The sequence below is a fragment of the Leptosomus discolor genome, chromosome 4 (assembly GCF_034619465.1).
Source record: "Leptosomus discolor isolate bLepDis1 chromosome 4, bLepDis1.hap2, whole genome shotgun sequence".
Lineage (NCBI taxonomy): Eukaryota > Metazoa > Chordata > Aves > Leptosomiformes > Leptosomidae > Leptosomus > Leptosomus discolor.
Genome location: NC_141394.1, coordinates 26030495 through 26051025, shown reverse-complemented (window position 1 = coordinate 26051025; position 20531 = coordinate 26030495). Strand labels below are relative to the sequence as shown.

General features: G+C 40.3%; 1 protein-coding gene across 1 annotated transcript in view; it reads right to left on the bottom strand.

Moving 5' to 3' along the window:
* Positions 1 to 561: 561 nt before the first annotated feature.
* DKK2 (dickkopf Wnt signaling pathway inhibitor 2) overlaps positions 562 to 20531 on the bottom strand; it is a 42000-nt gene continuing 22030 nt past the window's right edge. Inside the window, exons 2-4 of the mRNA XM_009962223.2 lie at positions 2163 to 2313; positions 1341 to 1490; positions 562 to 812 (exon numbers count right to left, since the gene is read on the bottom strand). Of these exons, the coding sequence (XP_009960525.1) occupies positions 562 to 812; positions 1341 to 1490; positions 2163 to 2313 (552 nt within the window). The remainder of the gene's footprint in view (positions 813 to 1340; positions 1491 to 2162; positions 2314 to 20531) is intronic.

The window sequence follows — 20531 nt, the reverse complement described above, 5'->3', positions numbered from 1 at the left end:
AGTTTTCATCTCTTTCATGAGGACTTGCAAAACACAGCACTCTTGTCCTGCAGGAGTGCTTCCTTTGCTGAATGACAAGGGTGTGCGGACATTCACAGCCACTTTATTTCCACTTCTCACACCTGCAATGTGGCCAATAATGTGTTGACAGATGAGTCTTCCTGGCATGCACTGCTTCTTATAAGAGTACAATGTATACAATTTATTTAGCGGTCATCACCACGCTGGAAACTCACTGTAGCCCTGACGCTGAACCCCTGAAACATCACAGGACAACACAGCAAGGTAAGTGACATTAATTTCCACTGTGCTTGTTTGCATACTAGCATTTCCCACAAACTGTAGAAGTTATTTACAGAAGAGCTGCACAGTAGGGGAACTGCAGCTGCACTTGTGTTTGCCACCAGCTCAAAGAGAAATGCATTTGGTGTGACTTCTACTCCTACCCTAACTGTTACTTTAGCCATTCCGCTTTCATTTGCAGTCCTCATTTCCCACCATACCATAATGCATTAAATACACAAAGCCACAGTCACTTAATACTGTCTTCCCAATTCTCATTCAGATCTTCTGGCACACGTGAAGTCTTGATTTAGAAGAGGAGGTCGCATCTTTCCATACTTTGCAAGACAGCCCCTTGGCACAGTCACATCGTTGGAAAATCTCCAGTCCATGGGAGCCTTTCTTGCGCTGTTTGGTGCACACCTCCCCCTGATGCAACACAGGCTTGCAAATTTTGGTCCAGAAATGGCGAGCACAGCAGTGTCCCTCAATACAGTCTGATGACCGTAGGCAGGGATCGCCTTCATGTCCTAAAAAGAGCAACCAAACTATTTTACCTCATGGGAAAATGTGAAAGTACAGATTAAGTGCAGACTGATGCAAATGAAGCTCAGAAAAAGGAGAGATGATATTTCCATCTGTGGCTATTTGAAGGCCATAAACACAAGGGAAGATATGAATTAGGAAGGTTCAGAGGGGTAATTAATGAGACCTGCCATAAGACTTAATAAGGAGAAATTCAGCTACAGGATTGTAAGCAGAATTACAAGTGCTTAAGTACATGACTTACAGGAGGAGGACATGTGCAATCTCGCACAACTGAAAAATGGATCATCAGTCCACCTCTGATACAGAGAAGAAAGCAGATGTTATTTCAATCACAGGAACTGCTGGTTGATGTTACACCACTTTTTGAGACATGCTGTGAATTCTCACAATAGACATTCACCTCCTGTGAAATTACTGCCTATTTCTGGTTTGCATTGCTGTATCTTAACAGCAATAACATGATTCATAACATGAAGGAACAAAGCAGTGTTGTGCAAATGTGATTTTACCTTTTATGTGTGACAGCTTGGAGCGTGGCCTCCCTAGGTTTTGCCATCCCAAATCCTTGCTAGCATAATGACCGTTCTTTTTGTTGCGTGGCCCTTCTAGAGCAGGGATGTGAGGTGTAAGGATGCTTTCAGTTACTGGTATGCAGATACCTGCAAGGAAAAGACAGTCAGTCAAAGATTAGAAAGAGAGGAAAAGCAACCAAGAGACATAAACAAGGACCAGGACCGTGAAAGTGCTGGGCCTTGGCCTCAGTGATGCTCAGCTCTATTCGCACCTCTGTCCCTGATCCCCGGCACCTAACTTCACCACAGCTCTGCTTCACTCACTGTCAGACAGTCTCAATGTCGCTCTGGCTTTATGGTCTGAGCACCTGGAGACTGCCTTGTAGGCATCTTTCTTCAGTCTCCAGAGGAGAGTATGGGAATGCAAACAGTACAGTTACAACCCCCACCAGGGAGAGTAGATCATGGATTTACTAAGTCTCTTTTGCTCCCTTAAAAATATGGGTTCTATGCAGTCTTCCAGTGAACCAAACCACATTGAATGTAGTTCTGTGATTTCAGTCAGCAGCAGCAGAATTTTTGGGTTTCCCCACCCTAAAATGGGAGAAAGTCTGGTAGTACACAAGCCTTAAACATAGAAATACTATTAAAGAAAATGTGGAGTAGAATGAAGGAGAAAATTAAGTTTTCTTGGTTTAGAAAAAGTAGTGTAGTCACCCAGAAAAAAAAAAAAAAACACTGTTGCTGGGAACACTCAGAGAAATAGATGCTATCAAAATGCTGATTTTATGTATGAAAATCAAGAAATGACTGATGTACCATTGTTGCAGCGGTTCCCAGGGCAACACATGCCATCTCTGTGGCAACGCTTCTTCTTCCTCCGGCACATCATGCATGCAGACGTTGCTTGATGAGGACTGTGACAGTATCGCCCAACTTCACATTCCTTATCATTGGTACAAGGATAGGCCTGGTGAGTAAAAGAAAGGTTTACAGTGAAGCACTCCTTTGTACGAGGTATGTATGCAGCCCATTGGAAAAAAAAAAAACCCACACCCAACGAAAAAAACCAAAACACCTGGTTTCATCTTTTCTTGCCTCAAACATGTGTTGTCACAAGAGAACTCATTCTTGTGGGTTCAGGCCTCTGATTCGTAGACAAGAGCTTAAAACTCCACAATGATGAATAAACAGAGCCATAGAACTACCCTCAGTCAGTAAAAATCCTGGAACACACCCTGCAATAGGTAACATTTTAATTTAAACTCCAAGGAGGAATTTTTCTTTCATACCTGTCCAACACACTGGTGGATAGGAAGTTCACTGTTCTCACAGCGAACATGTACACCACATTGGTACAAGCACCAATTGCAATTGCACCACTCCCCACTGGCCCACACCAGCTGGACTCCTGGGAAGTGAACAGTCACTGGTCAGCATTTCACTTTGATAACTTTTACCTCACTTGTGGGCTTAGTACACTCCTTAAACCTGCCACTGGCTAAACAACACCCTATGGTATGCAGCATGGAATATATTACAGAGCACAAACTGTCTTGCACCTATAACTCCCTGCAAGCAGAGACACACATATACAGTTCTCTTATATTCACCAAAACCAGCACTATCTTACAGGAAAACGGGCTTTTTAAAATAGGGTGTGAAAGCACTGTATTCTCCCATAAAGAAAGAGTAAGAAAAGTTTTTTCCTATAAAAGGAAAAGACATGATGCTTTAGGGAGACATATCACCACACACTGCTATGTTCCAGGACCCTTTCTGCTGACTCCCACACAGCTACAACTATGCTCTCTGTCTGCATCTAATTTTACTGCCTATTAAATTAATCAAAGATTTTTTTTCATGCCTCAAAATTATAATTGAGGAATATCTTTAGATAAAAAGACAAGAATAAATTTTGGGCGCTTTCTGGAAAATTATATTTACACTTCCTCAACTGATTTTCTCCAGCATTTTAAATAAATCAAAGTATTCCTTTTATTGTTTTCAAAATTACTCTTGCAGTTAATTATTCGCCACAAACAAAAAGCTCAACTGACTAATTTTCAATGAGGGCTGATTACTTTTCTAATAACATTTTAAATCAAGGCTTAATTATATTGTTCTCAGAAATTAAAAACTCGAAGGCTGTTGAAAATTCTCTGAAAATTGTTCTTTTAGATGGAGAACTTCTTCCTTCTCTGTCTTTGTGCTTGGATATTTCCCAAGTGCTGCTACCCCATTACTTCTGCCCTCTGATTATGAGTCTTTGAAGAATTATTCCAGAATGCAGCTGTTTGCAGTAACCAGGCGTATGTGTAAGTCTTTCTCCCTTAAGAATAAACATTTCCACTTGAGTTCATCCTCAAGAGGATGAACATCAAAGAAGATCAGATCTTTTAGCTAGAAGTAGCAATGAGAGACAAATGCAAACGCTCACCTGTTTGGTACTCTTAAGGCATAAGTGAATTCTACCTATTCTAGCAAAGCAGAACTAAAGTGCTCTCCCCTCAATCTCATCACTCCTTTCCCTCATTTTTCCAGAAAGAAAATGTTAACACTGACTTACAAGTTATGATATAGTTACCATAAAAGTAAGGCTTTCCTGACTTAAATGAGACCTTACTAAACTAAAGATCTTACAATGTAGAAAAGCAATTTCATGTAGACCTGTGCGTGGTTATACTGACTTTGGAAAATACACTGCTAGCTGGGGGAAATGCAAATAGAAAGCAGATGGACTAGCTAAAACCTGGAGATGAAGGCATTTTAGACCCTTGTCTGTCATCAAGACCTTCATAACCGCATCTTTTTTCCAATATAGGCATGTGGTATACACCTGCAACTTGTCAGCAAGAAGCCTACTTGCAGTTTTCTTTTGGTTCCTCAAATAGCTTTAAAAAAAAAAAAAAAAAAAAAAAAGTTCCCTGATCCTGAATGGTGCTAATGAATGCTCTCACATACCATATCTAGTGACTGTTTTACTTTCGGCTTTTAGGCTGAGTGACATGTAAAAGATATTTTAAGATATGCATCTAATTGCCAACTCTCAGCTCTGTCTTTAAGAATGGTAAAAGTAACAAAAGGCAATTTTAACACTAAAAATTGCCAAGGAAAGTGATGTAACTCACCCTTTAGTCCCACTCTAGAGCTCCATCCTAAATAAAGATGACACTTGTGAAATGAAAACATAAGCCAAACATTGACCTACCTAAGGCAAATGACTGCGGCACATCAAAAAATAATTTTGTGTTACATGTAGCCCAGACAACTGGCAAGTCCATTCAAAACCCTGAAAGACCAGCTGCCAGCCAGCTATATGAAAAACCCTCCTGCAAATGCCTGATGCCAGCAATTGCCTTGATCTTTCTTCCAAAACCACCATCCATTTGATATCCTAGCTATCAATCACAGGGAGCATGAAACAAAATGCCTACATAGCCTTGTGTCTGCCTTTTAGTCACTAAACATTCGCTGGAATGTCCTGCTCCCAGCAACGTAATTTCTATCACTGCGCAGTATTCAGTATTAAAACACAAAAATAAACCAAAATAATACAGTTTGTACATAGCCTTGGCTAACAGGAGGGAAAAATGCATTCATAATTGTCCTATTGTTGGCAGTAGCTAGGTATAAATATATATATATACACATATATTTATTTTTTTTTTAAAAAAAAAAAAACAGGATAAAGAAAACATACTTGTAAAAATGTACATGCTAACAAATGTCTAGGCATGAGTCAACGTTTTCAAAATCTCCTACACCACAGTGCCTGAAACACAGTCTTTACGTTTAGAGAATTGCAGAGAACATTTCCTATATACAACGCAAAGACACAGATCAGTCCCAGATGGAGAGGGAAAAAGCAAGCTGTAAACCAGCTCTACTTCCCCAGCAATGATAACTAATTCTACAAGGCACATCACCCCTTCACATTCTTCAGCTATACATATCATTTTCTGGTCGTAAATCTCTATCCACTAAACATAGCTTTGATATTATGGGAAACCAGATGAAACCGAGATAAAATATGTAGCACTCCCTGAAGCTGCATTTAAACAGTCGTATTTAATTTTTTTAGCCCAAGATCAAGTCACCCGTAGCATGACATAAACTAGATTTACCTGTGATACTGAGTCACATTTTCAGAATATGTTGTCTGATTAAGAGCATTGCTTGCTGAGATGTTTTCTCCTCAGTCATCACAATTACTTTTGTATCTTTGTATAAAAGATACTGTTGAATGCATGACCAAAAATATACAGCAAAGATGTACTGGACTTTTTTTTCAATGTTGGAGGATTCACGCTAGATATTTAAATGGGTGCTGCTCATGCTGTCCCAGGATGTCCCCTGCATCAGTCCACCAAGACTAACCTTTGTCAGTCAGGTTGTAGCAACATGTAAATGTTAAATTTTGCTTTTTTTGAGAGAGATAATATGAATCTCCGATCCTGTGCTTCCTGAATTTATATTCAAAGTGCCAAGAGTGCACGACAGAAATACTCAAAGAAAGCAGTACAGATTATAGGGGAGAAAAGTTGGGGAACTTTATAGTTGAACAAGTCTTTCCAAGCTATTTAGGCTTTTAACTTCACAGTAAGGCCAAGGAAGGGACTGACTATCTAACTTTTGTGACTAAGTGGCTAATGATATTCCCTTGATTTGAGAAGCGTGCAGGAATGAGGTTTATTTCTACCTTAATCTTCCCCTTTTGGTGGAAGAGATCGAATTTAGCACCTTTTCTCAGTGCAATGATTTTTTTTCTTTTTTTTTCTTTTTTTTTTTTTTTTTTCTGGAGTCATTTGCTATCCTGTATATTTTATATGGTCATCCTGAACCGCAGAGTTTCACCGCAAGCTGGAGCAATACTAAGTAGTGGGACTGTTGTGCTATGGAGTCAGTCAGTCCAAGTGTCTCTGTCTGGCCCTATAAAATGTAATGGAGAAGCACTCCAGGGGGAAAGACAGACGCTTTGATGCGCTGAAGGGTGAGTGAGTAGAGTAATGGCAAACACATTTTATTGAGCTTTGTGAGATAAGGGCTTGAATTTCAGCATGGCCTCCAGCAAATATTTGAAGACAATATTCCCAGCCAGTGTCTTAGTCACCAAGCTCTCATTTGCTCTTATTATGATGTCTCATTTGGTTTTATGCTGAAGCTACTCCACGCTGTAGTAGCGAACAATGTCAGAGAAAGGTGGGAAGAGCCACTGGCATTTTTACCTGCGCTGTGTCATCACTTATTCAGCACAAGCAGTTCTAGACACTGCTGGCTTCAGACCCACCTTGAATGCTGAGAGGAGCTGTGCCTAAATAAGTGATTTGGTGGAACAGATATCAGTAGTGACTCCCCCAGAAGCAGTTAACTTTTTTTTTTTCCAAGCACATCATAAAGTCCAAGTGCAGAGTCGGTCCTGGCAGGAGATCATGGCTACTACCACTCCCAGCAGAAGAAACAGCATGGAGGATATTCATTACTCTATTAGCATGGATGCTGAGCAGCACTCAAGAAGAGAACTAAAGTCTCATGTACCACATAAATGTCAATATTACTGTGGTTACTGTACTGGACAATTGGCCAGCTTCTGTCTCATACAATCATCCCGTGATGGTACCGGGGACTGAGCTGAAGAACAGAAGAACAGCCAGCCGTACAGATGGAAAGTAAGAGCACTGTAGAGCTACCAAGTCAATCCTTCATCACTCTCGCCTGGCAAAGAGGCAGTAGCCATTGCAAAGGTGAGACAAGTGGCTCAAGAAAACGGAGACATACTTTATCGCAGGAATGGTTTTGCTTCCTAGGTAACAGTGTTTTAGAAATCAATTTTAGGCTACTACTTAGAGTCTTGTACATACAGAATCCCTAGTTATTAATTCGCTGTGCAAATACCTGTGCCCCTAGATTATGCTATCACATCCAGCAGAAATGTCATCTTCTGCTTTCAAGGGACTTCTCTTTTATATCATACCTACCTTATCTTTTATATTCATACCGCGCCTGTAAGACAGCTTACCACAAATAAACAGGTACTGCAACTCAGTCTATTACTCCCTTGTTACTTAAGGAAAAAAAGGTTATTTTCTCTATTTCAATTAATTATACTTATCTAAATTTTAAAATAATGACCGTAAAGGAGGTGGAAGCTGACTTCTCTATAGCCAGTGTGCTAACTAGATGATCAAAACTGTCCTGAACTACAGGCAAGAGGACAGAGTTTCCATCCTCTACATAAGGGATGAACAATAGAGCTTGTTTGCCCTTTAGTCTCTGGACTGCACATATTGCTTAATATTCCACAGCCATCAGGCATGATGAGGCAACCAACTGGCTCAGTCATGGTGAGAGCCTCTCCTTCTCATCCTGCTTCGGACAGGACAGAACTATCTTTCTGAGCAAGGACTTGGTCCCCATAGTGCAAACATATGAAATAGCCACAGGGGTGCCAGATCTGCTTTTGCTTTTCTCTCTCTCGCTGAAGAATTAGTTAATCCAAAGTAAAAACATGCCAATCGATTAGGAAATGCAAACATATGCTTTAACCAAATAGCCCACTGTCAAGATTAATTACAAAGAATGCAAGTCATTGTTTGGCTCCTTGGTTGGGCCTGATTCTGACTTTGGATCTCAAATTTGTTTTGGCTTTTAGCAGATCAATGTTGGTGGGACAGTTGCACGCAACATGTGGCCTGTAGAGCTAGATGAGTACATCACACGTGGGATTTGTCCCACTCACCTCTTTAGCGATAGAACGAAGATCCTCTCTATGAAAGTCAAGAAGACCTAACATGATCTCAAGGATACAAACCTTTGTAACAAGGAAAATAAAAGCTCTTCATTCAGAACCACGTAAATGTGATAAAGTAAAATGGAGGGGGAAAGGGGGGGGAAGTCGAAGATTTTCAATGAATGAACAAACAAACCAAACAAACTCCCAACTCTTTGTGGGTTGTTTTTCTCCCTGCAAGGCAATTAAACTACTTTCTGATAGCTTCTCAAGTGTATTCAGACAAATCCATGTCTGACAAACTTCAGCCTAGCTTTCTCCTAGCTGCTAAGCAAACATGTACACTAAGATGAGGATGGGAAATTACCATCATTTACTTCTACTTTGTATTTAATCCCAAATGAGAAAACAGTTTATCAGCAGCCATCTGGAGCAATGCAGTTTTCCCACAGCACTGCTGATGTTGCTTTTTTTCTATTCTTAGCTCAACACAAGCATAGATGATAGTGAGGGATCTCACTGTGCGCAAGCAGAAAGCCATGGTTAATTTATCCCACGGAGGAAATCATGCTGTGCTCTCAGACAGCTCCAGACTTGGATCCTGTCTCAGACTGATCTCACCAGAAACTCTCAACTCTCAGTGACTGCTGTGGCACAGACCATTCCTGAAAGCAAAACTCACAGTAGTTGCAATGAAACAGATTTACTCAGTTCAGTTGCCATGGCAAGTTTAACGATTCAATTGTTCTCACCGAACCTCCTTCTTGTTAAAATAATGTATCTCTGACCCACTTCTCTGCCAGACCCAGAGAGAAAAGCACCATCTTCTGCCTCTAGATTAACTGCAGGCACTTTCTTCTAGCAATAACTTATTTTTAACTCTTCAAGTTAAAACAACACTGCTGTTCATGAGGTCTTATTCACAGGGTGCTACGTCATGGATACGTATATTGCAGCCTCCAAAGATCATTCCTTCAAACTGTGTGGCTAATGGCCCCAGAAGCCTGTATTATTAAGACAATAAAAATTCATGTTTCAAAGTAATACTCAATGCACTGCTAGACCACCAGGGGAAGAACGTTTCTAAAATGTGCAGTAGTCCAGCTCTCATGATTTGCTACAGCCAAAGAAACTCAGATCTTAACAACCAAAAAACAAACCTCATTGAGCTCCCTCTGAACTGACAAGGCTGCAGGACTCACGTGGGTCCTGACTCAGGCTTTCCTCATCCCAACAAAGAAGTCATGGAAAACAAATTCCCATTCTGCAAGCGGTACGCAGTTGTTTGGGGAGCTGTGCTTAGGGGAAGCATGTGGCTGCACCTGGTGGAAAGAGAGTCAAACACCTTAAAATAAACACGGGAGCTGTGTTGCCCTGTTCCACACAGAGCTAGCCAGCATGCATGGTGCCTCTTACACTGCAGACAGTAAACCTCTAAAGACTTTTCCCGTATGAAATCTCACTCACGCTTTGACCCTGTGTGATCTCCTGGCCCACATGGTGGATTTCAATGAGCATTTTAGGTCTACAGCAGAACCTCTTATTCTTCTTCTTTTACAGAACTGCCTACATTTTGTGTCCTACTGGGAGGAGGTGGTGTCTGTTTAAAGCTGGCCTCGGCTTCAGGAGGACATACAGAGAAGGTAATCCGAAAGACTGTAAGTGGATCGATTAAATTCTTTGGTAGATACTGTTATACAAATTAAATTGGCCTTAAGTCAGTACATTTTGCATGCATTACAAATGTATAAACTCAAAGGTTTAAGGCACTTAAAGTAATCCACCTTACAAGCTTATTCAACTTGATTCACCTTCCATTCATCATCTAGGTAAAACCTGAAATTACTTATATTTCCAAATGACTTAAAGGGCAGCACACTATGCCCAAAATATGCACAGATGTATGTTGTTTATACCACAGAACAGCATAAAACTATCACCAGGACACAGCATATACATCGTAATTCCCAAGGCAGCACAGCTCTGGGTATTCCTGTTCTATCACATCTTTAAGGCAAATTATCAACCTTAGATCCATATTGGTGTCACCCTGCTGAATCTTGCCATTTCGAAGGAAGCATTGCTGTGTTTCCTGCCCCACGCACAGTATGCATAAACAGATGCTCAAGTTTTTCCTCCCTACCTCATATCATGACTACGGGATTACACAGAAGCGCTTCCCTCTCAACATTTGGAGAGATTATGAGCCTCCTACGCTGCTTGGTTTTGAAGGAGGCTTCCTGCTCCATAGAACAGACACCTTACAGGAGATGATTAAAGAAGGCTCAAAAGTTTGGGAGACAGTCAGTTTGACCCCAAATTTCATGGACTTTGTCTCAATGTATGATTCGTATTGTTTGGTGAACTACCAGCAGCAGCATTACAACAGAGAGCATCAACACACTGTTAGGTAATCTTTGAAGTCAACAATGTAGTACTAAATCAGCATGACAGGAAGCCTCTAGGTCTTGATTTTATGTCAATTTTGAATGCATCACCAAGACTGCTTGAAGAATAAAGGTTTGTTAACAGGCACTTTGTTCTATGTCCAGCCTTTTCAGCAGACTGTTCTTGCCCTTTTATCTCTGCCTTTTCCCCACCCCTTTTCTGACGGTTTTGCTTTTTAGTTTTGTCTCTAATTGGCTATTTATCATCTGTTCCAGAGTGAGCTTATTCTGGCTTTTTGATCAACATGTTTACGGCAATGGATGAACAGTGGGTTGCCAAAAACATTAACTCTAGAAGTACGGATTTTTTTATTAATCTAAGAATACTATCCAGATGGAAACAGCTAGCAGATCCTATGGCTCACAAAGCACCAAGCATTAAACCACAGGTAGTGGTTGGGAGTAGAGTAACACTGCTGGGAACTGGCAGTAAGTTACTGTTCTAACACCTGGGTCTGAACATCCCCAAATCATGATGTACTTTCAAGGCAGAGCTTTTATGGGGAACCATCTCTGCAAGCATGTATTCACAGCAAGAAAAATGAGATGACAGCTTTACCTTCTGTAGTATAGCTAAGGAAGTAAACTTCCTTTGCTTTTAAACATCCACAAAAATCTAGAAAAAGCAAGGGCGAGCCCTGTCCTATTGAAGTCGGTGCAAAAACTCCCTTTGTCTGCTATAGCATCTGGAGAGACGATGTTTCCAGATCATAAACATTCATACAGTGTCTGCAGTCCTCACCCTGGAAACAACTCTTAGGTATTCCTTGCAGAATACACTTTGCATTGCATAACACAAAGCATTTAAGACATCAATTTTCAAAATGCAGTTTCTCTGGCCCTCATATTTAAAAGGACAGCCCTGAAAATATGAGTTCATGTCAGCTGGCGAGACAGCCAGATGCCGTATGTCTGAGAAGGATGAACCACAGTCTCCATCTCAGCAGACTTCTGACTGCAATCTAACATTGTTACTGAATGTCAGTGTTATTGTTTGTCTCCCTGATGGTCATTTATGTGAGAACACCTGGCTCATATGCCTCTTTCAATCCCCAATTCTTCCTCTATGCATCAGAAACCACCATTGTCATCTGATATTCAAAACACCTCCCCTCTTTTCCTGCTCTATATGAGCCCCTCTGCAACATGATGGCTGTGACTGCTCCATTGTGAGGGGAACTGAGGCAGACCAAGTCCATTGAACTCCAAAACACCTACAGAGAATTGAAATCAGACCAGTCAGCCCAGTTTCAATATCAGAACAAACATGAGCAGGGCACCTGCAGCAGCTCCCACTCTCCAGTCTTATGCACTACAGAGAATTCAGAGATGTGGCCACAGAAGTTCATGGGTTTTAAGGACAGGGAAAGAATAAAATTTTAAAAAAAAAAAAAAAAAAAGGAAAAAAAAAAAAAGGGTGGTATTTCTTCAGTTCTCACATTTGGTCTGCGTGAGTGGGACTGAGAAACAGGATGAGTCAATAATGCAACTTGGGGCTTTCCCCTTCATAACAACAGGAAGAATTACAATATGAGAGTGCAGCTTCTCATCCTAACTCATTCTAGGAGCAGTTCTGCTTGTATGAGGATCCAGCAGCGCTCGTGCAGTGGCACACCTGCAAAAGAGCAGCTGTCCTGGGAAAGGACTTGGTCACAGGACCCTGAGGGCACAGTCAAACTTTGCAAAGTGCTTAGACTCATATTGCTGTTCAGCTGACTCCTCAGTAAAAGGAAATACTATAATACTAAGCTATTAAGGCAAATTATCACAGTCTATTCAAAAGAGGCCAAAGATAGCAGAAAAGGAAAGGAGCCCTAATAGGATCATTAAAAAAAAAAAAAATAAAATAATCATTGTACTCTTATTATACAATTATGTTAAAGCTGCCTATTCAACTTCAGCCTGTGGTAAATAACGTAGCACACAAGGTTTCAACACAATTTACCCTTTATTCCCTTCTCTTTTAAAACACTCTTGATTAATTTTGCACAAACAAGAAAACAGGAACAACACAGCAAGGCAAGAATAACTTGTGAGTAAAACCAGATGAACACTAACATATTTACATAGTGTAATGACTTCACTATTAATTCAAACAAACCCAGGCCCCAATTCTCAGAAGAGAGAACCGAGCACACACAGTCCAGGAGGCAAGAACAGGGTGGCTTCAGACTACATTTATGTCTGCAGCCCCTGAGTTAGTAGGGACTGCTCTTAGTTTCAGTCTGCAATAGCCACTGAGGGACCATCTTTCATTCCAGACGTTGTACTCCGACTACACCCTCTTCTCAATCTTATGGGCCCCTTTCCATTTTCAAGCAAGACTTCCTTCAGTGCTAGGGACCATAACACAGAAGAGACAGGACAATAGGATTTTAAAGAATAGCTAACTCATAGAAAGAATACCTAACATCACAGAAATGAGAGGGGGAAAAAAAAAAAAAAAGAGATAAAAAAAAAATTCAGACTCAGGTCCACTCCCTACAGAGCATAGTCATTTCTTGACAAAGGCACCAGAAAAAAAAAAAAAAAGTCCAAAGAAATGGGAATAATCCCATGCAATTTCTGAACCAGGCCAAAACAGACACTGTCCTATTCTAGCTGTTACCAGCATGCAGTGACCTAGGATTCTGGCATATAACACCGAATTGACTATAAATCTGTTCTCCACCCTCAAAATAAGTTGTTCTGCAGATTAGACTTGTATTTATCCTCTTCCCTGCTACATTTTACTGCATCTTCTGAACTTACATTTTCAAGTACTCTTTTCTTGTCTGAAAATAATATTCTTTATGTGGAGTTATGGAATCTCTTCTTTGTTCCTAGACATCTTGGATGTTGATAACAAAAAAAATTAAAAAGTTTAATCCTCTATGCTTGGCACTACATCCGACTGAGAGCAGTTTCTTTGTAACAGCCTTTAGAATAAATATCCATTAAATTTTTTTTTCTCCTTATACTAGTCACCCACACTTTATAGTGGGTGGCCCTTTCGTTTATCCTGTTGCTATATTTCCATTTCTAAAGCTAAGCCAGATGCAGCAACTCGATACTACTTTCTAGTTCATGCAACGTTATTGTAATAAAAACTTCCGTGTATATCTGATACTTGTTAGGAAAGCCAAAGAAACAGGAACCATGGTAATATTGCACCACCTTCTTCACAACTTTTATTCTGCATGAGTTGGATTCTCCAGGGTATTGCATGCTTCATTAGCAAGCATTTTTCACATTTAGATGCCCCAGAGTGCAAAACGGAGTCAATCCGTATCCGAACTCTTCTTGTTGGTATTACTTGCATTATAATGATGGCCAGAGGCAGTACCTAGGTGCCATGCTTTCTTCTGATTCTACACGATTAGTTCTTTAACTGCTAGATAGTCTACATAAGCAAGACCAAACAAAGGCAGAAAAGATTTTAAGGGTTTTGGTTGGTTGGGTTTGCCTTTTTTTTTTTCTTTCTTCTTAACAGATGGACCCAAGGTAGTGGAGGTTAAATGGCTTGGCTATGCCAAGGCCACCTAAAAAGTCCACAGTATACAAGTAATTTTCTTCAACGCTCATCCATTTAACTGTATGATTCTTTCCTTTTTCTGAACTTGTACCCTTCCCTTCAGATGTGCTAAAGATGTGACTGTGTCTTTAACAATTATCTCTTCTACATAGGGATATAAACACAAATCAAGGTGGCCATATTTACCAGCCAAGGATGAAAAAATGTAGTCCTACTTTCTAGTGATACCCATGGAAGCATATTTTACATAAATTGATTGCCTGAAGCATATTTTACAGATTAATTTACTCAGTCTATTTTAAACAACTGCCAAACATTTGTTAGAGCATGGATATGTGCAGAGGTCTCAAACTCCATGCTGAAACCAACCATTGACCATGGCTACAGGATTATGGCAAAGGAAGATTTCCTTCCTTACCTTCTTGCTAGAGTGTTCGCTGGAAGATATAAAGGAGATGTGATTTATTGTTTTCCCTGTATTTCACATTCCACTCCAGGAAAAAAAAAAAAAAAAAAAAAAGAAAAAAGGACGTTTTAATTTGGTAGATAAAAATATTTATAACTAAATGTTGGGTAGTTCAGCTGGCAGCAGTGGAATTATTCAAATGCTTGACGTTACTTATATGTTTATGCTTGTGAGAACATAAGCATATTTGTAATAGTTTACTGTACACAAAGCATGATTCACTTCTTAGGCAACAGGTTATTTCCCTAGTTACATCACAAGGAGGCAGAAAACCAGACTAGACTGACATGAATGAAAAGTCCTTCATCACTGAAAAGTAATGAAGTAACACCAGATGGCTTTCCTCTGTCATGAGAAGGGTATTTCCCAAATCAACCAACTCCCTTTCATTTTCCTGCTCTTCTAATTCTCCAGGAGACAGGACTGTACAGAAAACTTTGCACTTGAAACAAGTGAGAGAGCACATTTCCCTGGCAAGGTGCCCTTTGCACCATGTCTTTAGCAGTGTGTTCTGATGAGTGCTCAGGATCAAGGATTTCTCTCCACCTGCCACTGAACCAACAGGTACATCAGTGGCAGTTACACACCTACCTGCTGAAAGAGCTGCAAAAAACACTAGGCAGCTCTTTGCATATCCAAGTGTCTAAATTCACCTAAATGTTTGCATGTTTTGTGAAAACATGCTGAAAAAAAGCAGAAAATGTACCCTTTCCTACAGACCACTCAGTCCCAAAACAGGCACAATTCCCACTGGCTTCAGAAGTTTCTTCCAAGTAGGAAAATTGGTCCATAAAACAGCAAAGTATCACTGTTAAAATGTTAGAATGTCTCCTAAATTTGGTGCATTTTCCTTGAAACCAATTCAAAGGATCATATGCAATACAAGCAAACAGCACTGTGCCTACTAAGAGGATCTCTCAAAACTGAGGCACTGGGACAGTCCACAGCTTCTTTCTGCCTCATTAATTCAGGAACTTAGCTTCCCGAGAGTCATGTAAAATGGTCACTAGAATACAGTGGAGAACAGCTAAACACCAGTTTTTGCCATCATTTCCTAAGCCAGTCTCTTGCTGGCCTTCCTGCATGCATAGGGAGGGAAGAAAGGAGAGAGTACAAGACCTCTCTAGTGTCTTGCTGATACAATTTAGCATTTTGACCCCTGTCCAGGCAAGTATGAGCAGAAATGCTCTGCCCTGGAAAAGCTGAAATGCCATTTCCATTGCTATTTGTTTTCCCTGGCATCAGTGGCACAGAAGCCATCAGCTTCTACTGCAGCCTGCTTTACAGGTGCCAATGCTCCACATGCTAAGCATGGGATGCAAAGGCTAAAGGAAGAAAAAATTATTCCTCCACCCCCAGCGCCTACACGGGAAGTTGCTACAGAGTCCGAGTTCCTGCTGTGGGAAGCTGCTGCTCTGAACACTCCCGTAAAGTCCACTCCAAAGCCTGGACTCTCTGAGGCCGTGCTAGAGTTAGGCTGTTACAATTTTTTTTTTTCTTTTTTTTGGACATATAAAGGTATGGTGCATAGCAAACACTGGTTTTATTCCTGAAAACCCACACGTGGTCCCTTTGGTGCATTGTTCTTATTTTAATCAACAGAACCTCATTTAAACATAACACTTCAGGACTTGGCCCAAAGGCAAGACAGTGCTCTACCTTAGAGGGTTAACAATTAGGATAGATACTGTAAGAGGTAAGCTTTTTCACTAAGGAAAAACATGCATTTTCATCAGTATAATTAAAATGATCAGTCAAAATTCTTGGTTTGAGGGTGTCACGCTATCTTGAGCTGCAACAATAGGGCTTATGAATTACTTAATACTTAGCTTAAGCTTTAGACAGCACATAGTGTACTTACAAGGATTTAATCTAATTTAAGTACCTTTATCTAGCTTTATTCAATAGAAGAGGTGTTTTTCTCAATTAAACCAATCCAATCATGCTGAAGCCTACATTTTGAATGTGTAAAAGAACATTGGGATCAATGATATTGGTGTAGGTACCAAGAGAAGTCCCTCAGTAAGCTTTATCATACAAGTACTGCTCATTAGTTAGTCCTCTGTATACTTGAGAATATTTCTTGAACATGCAAATATAACTACATCACTTTTCTGACATTTTTCTAGAACAATCTGAGTGAACATAATCGCTCTGCCCCAAAACATCCCTCATCAAATCTCTTCTCATTTTTCCTCGTCTTGTATTAACAAGATTTACCATGCTTGATCGTGAGATCTGGAAAAATAAAGGAAGAAGCACATGCTAATGCAGTTAGCCCATTTTTCTTTAAACAGAGGACGAAGTCTGTCCTCACGCACACCTTTGCAATCACTGACCTCACTATTTCTCTCCTGTATTTTTAAGTCCTCGTTATAAAACTTAGTGAAGGGAAATCGAAGGCACTGACAAATATCAACATTAGCAGCAGTGCAACAATCTGTCACACCAAGGAAACCCAGCTGTTTGTAGAGTGATGGCCAGCAGGGACTGCGTGCTAGGAGCAAAATACAAATGCCTGGATCATCCCCAGCACCTCTTCCAGCTATTTGTACTAAGCTTTGCCAACCTTTCCTCATTTCTTTTCAGTTTCAGCTTCTTTTTACTTATGGCTAAGCCACAGTTGTTTACCATATACCAAAAAATTCCAGTTAATTATCTTAAGGTCTTCAAGTCAAAGTACATCTGGTTTGGAAATGAGAGTCTGTCTTAGGCCCGTCTTTCATGTAAATACACACACATACATCTGAATGGAAAAACGCCTGCATGTTACAGATTTGCTGAGGAACGTGCAGTAGTACTCTTATCATTCCTGTCGGGTGTAACTCAAGAAAGACTTTTGAAGAGTTCAAAAGAAGCGGCAAACTCTCGTTTTAATGAGACTCCATTAGGCAGAACTCTGTTCATGACTCTCCCAGATCATTGTTTTCATTAGCAAGCTACATGAATAACAGCAAAGCTATTTGTACAGCGCTCATTGCTCGGGTGCAGGCTCCCGCTCTGCCAGAGCGCTGTCTTTTAGATGTTCAATCCAGCACTGCTGTTATCTGCTCTGTGCAGAAAAAAACCTGATGCAAATGAATGGAAGTTTTGTGGCTGGCCAACAAAGGCGTTTTCCCAGCCAAAATCAGAACAAAGGTTTTAATTTATTTCGGAAATCAAAAGGCTAAAAAGTCATGATCTTTCAATCTCTCCCTAATGCGAGCAGTCCTTGCTGTGATATATAATCCCGTGGTTTCAATGGGCTTCACAATGGATTTACTCATTAAAGACTTAGCACATGAGTAAAGATTTGAAGAGCAGGTCATCAATACACGACAGCAAAAAAGTATTATGAAATGTAAATTATGTGTTAGGTGGAAACATTCACTTTAAGTTATTTTAGAGCAACGCTGACAAACTCTTGAGAAGAGGCATACAAATGTTCTGGTTTGTTCACAGAAAAGCTAAGACTGTATGTGCCAATTTTTCTGAAACACCACATCCACTCATCTGTGCACAGAGTAATGTCACGGTCTGACAGTGTCCTCGAAAATCCATTTTGCACACCTGAAATAAAACTCTTTCAAAGCTTAAATAATCTGCTTTTGTAGACTAACCAAGTCATAAATATTTAAGTCATTAGACACATTTGCAAATCTAAACATACTTTAAAACCCATTACTGCATTCAGAAAAAGCAGCTGTAGAGCACTCCATAAATCTACTTTTTCTGCTTCCTCTGAGCAAAACCTGTCCAATTTCAGAGTTAAGACTCCAGTTCAATACTACAGAACAAACACATCTGAGAAAATAAAACAGATTAGTTTTTGATCCTAAACCTTTCTCCACCGGTAATTATGGCTAAGACAGCGCTTACATTTAGGCTGCTTCATGCAGTGACCAAACCTATTCTAGAAAATGACCCAAGTACCTACCAAGTGTCCAGTACATGCGTGGCCCTGTCGATTCTGATTGGATTACTGATTGAAGGTTTTGCCCTAAATGAGGGAATACAGGAGCTCTGTATCACAAATATCAGGCTGCTTGTGGCGAAACAGAAAAGACCCACAGGTTTGTAGTCAAGCCCCAGCTGAGAAGGGTGGTGGATCTCTAACAGCTACTGTGAGCTCTAACTTCAGTGCACAGTGTTGCGTGTCTGCTGGATGCCTTCCCATGGATCACACAGGAAATCTGGGCTACAAACCTTTTAGTTCTCCAGATCCTGGCTAAGTTTTGTCCAAAAAAGGGGCTTAAAATGACTGGTAAACTTTTACTGTTGTTTGGGAGGAGTTAAACCTGTCTGCCTCCCAGCAGGGTGCCTGCCACCAAGGGAGCTCTGGAGCTGCTTCCCAGCAGGGTGCTGGGGCACAAGGCTACAGGCACTGGCAGGTGGCACCTCCTGAGCATGCACACAGCAAACGAGCACAGCTAGCAACACCTCATCACCCCAAAAGTGCAAAGCTCTGAATAAAGTACCATGACCCTTCATTTGCCGCCTTTCAATTAACTGCAGAATCTTGCTTTCAAAATTTGAGAACTAACCCACTTCAGAAAACAAACATTATTTCAAAAAAACCCACTAATTTTTACCAAAAAAGTTTTCAGGAAGCAGTATTATGGGAAGGCTACCAACAGTTTGATCTGGACTCTCGGAGGAGAATCATTAAGCAGCACTTTCTTTAAAAAAAAAAAAAAAAAAATCTGCTTTTTCATAACAGCCTTGGGAATAACATATTGGTAAAACAAGAACAGCAACAAAAAGTGCTAAGAATCAGATATGGGTACCATTTAGAGACTGGTCTGCATCCATAACCAGGACTGCTGACTACCCTGAACCAGGCTGTCACAGGTTCTATATGAACGCTACCATGTTCAGGATTTCAAGGGATGGATACATACGTATGCTTTCATGCTTGAAAAAAGTACGTCCTACCTAAACCAAATGCACACGCTAAAACCTATACAGAAATGCATTGACAACTTCATTTCTAAAATTCCTTCACTTATCTAGATATATGTCACATGAGTGTATAGCAGAGATATAACGTGGGAGCTGGCATATGGCAAATGATAACGGAATATTACAAACAACTATAGAATTTGCAAGTATCATTACAACAATGTTATATATGCTTATGATTTTTTTCTACTGAGAGGCAGCAGAGGAACCTCAGTTAGAGACAAGACTTGCATTGTTCTAAGCAAAGCAGAAATAGGAATTTCAGTGTAAATGCCAGAAGGGTTCAAATCTAGCTCTGTAGTGGATTTACAAAGAGCTGAATGAGGTCCAAAGTCTTTTAGGATATGTCAACAAATCAAATTGAAAACACAGCTATCCCAACAAGGGATCTGTATGTACTTACATACTGCATCTCGGTATACCTGCCATGTAAGCATTGGGTTTAGTTAACGTAGCTAGGAAACTCTTCATTTAAGTTTTATTTGCTTCTCCCTTTTGAAAACAGCTTACTATTTTCTTTTTTTCTTTTATGGGCCACCAAATTACATGTGACCAAATGTACCTATTTAGTGAAAATGGGTTCCATTAGTATGTAATCTTATACTTGCATTGTTTTCTTCTGAAGGAAAATAATGGAGAACAGGTGGTGATGCTTAGCATCAGGCTCCTGTTTCTAGAATTACAATCTACTGGGAGCCACCAGCAATCTCTGAAAGCTGTCATAAGTGCTCAGGAACTAGTATGATCCAGAGCACACTCAATACATTAAAGCGTCTTTTTGAAAATTTAAGTAGGTGTGACAGGAGAAAACTGGCTGAATGGCACAGGGATTCTAACGTGTCCCTGCAAAGGGTCATGATTTCCTTCTGCATCCCACAATAAATAACTCAAGCTGGCCTCTATTTCCACAGCAGAAATTAGACATTTAAAAAATTCAAATAGGTACCATATGCACTATAAACCTTTCTGGTTTAGCGTTCAAATGCAGCCACATTCACGTTGTTGGAAAATATGGGATTTAAACTCTCCTAGAAGAACTTCAAAAAGCTGTTCCTTTACACTTATTTATTCTTTTCTCAGCACCACAAAA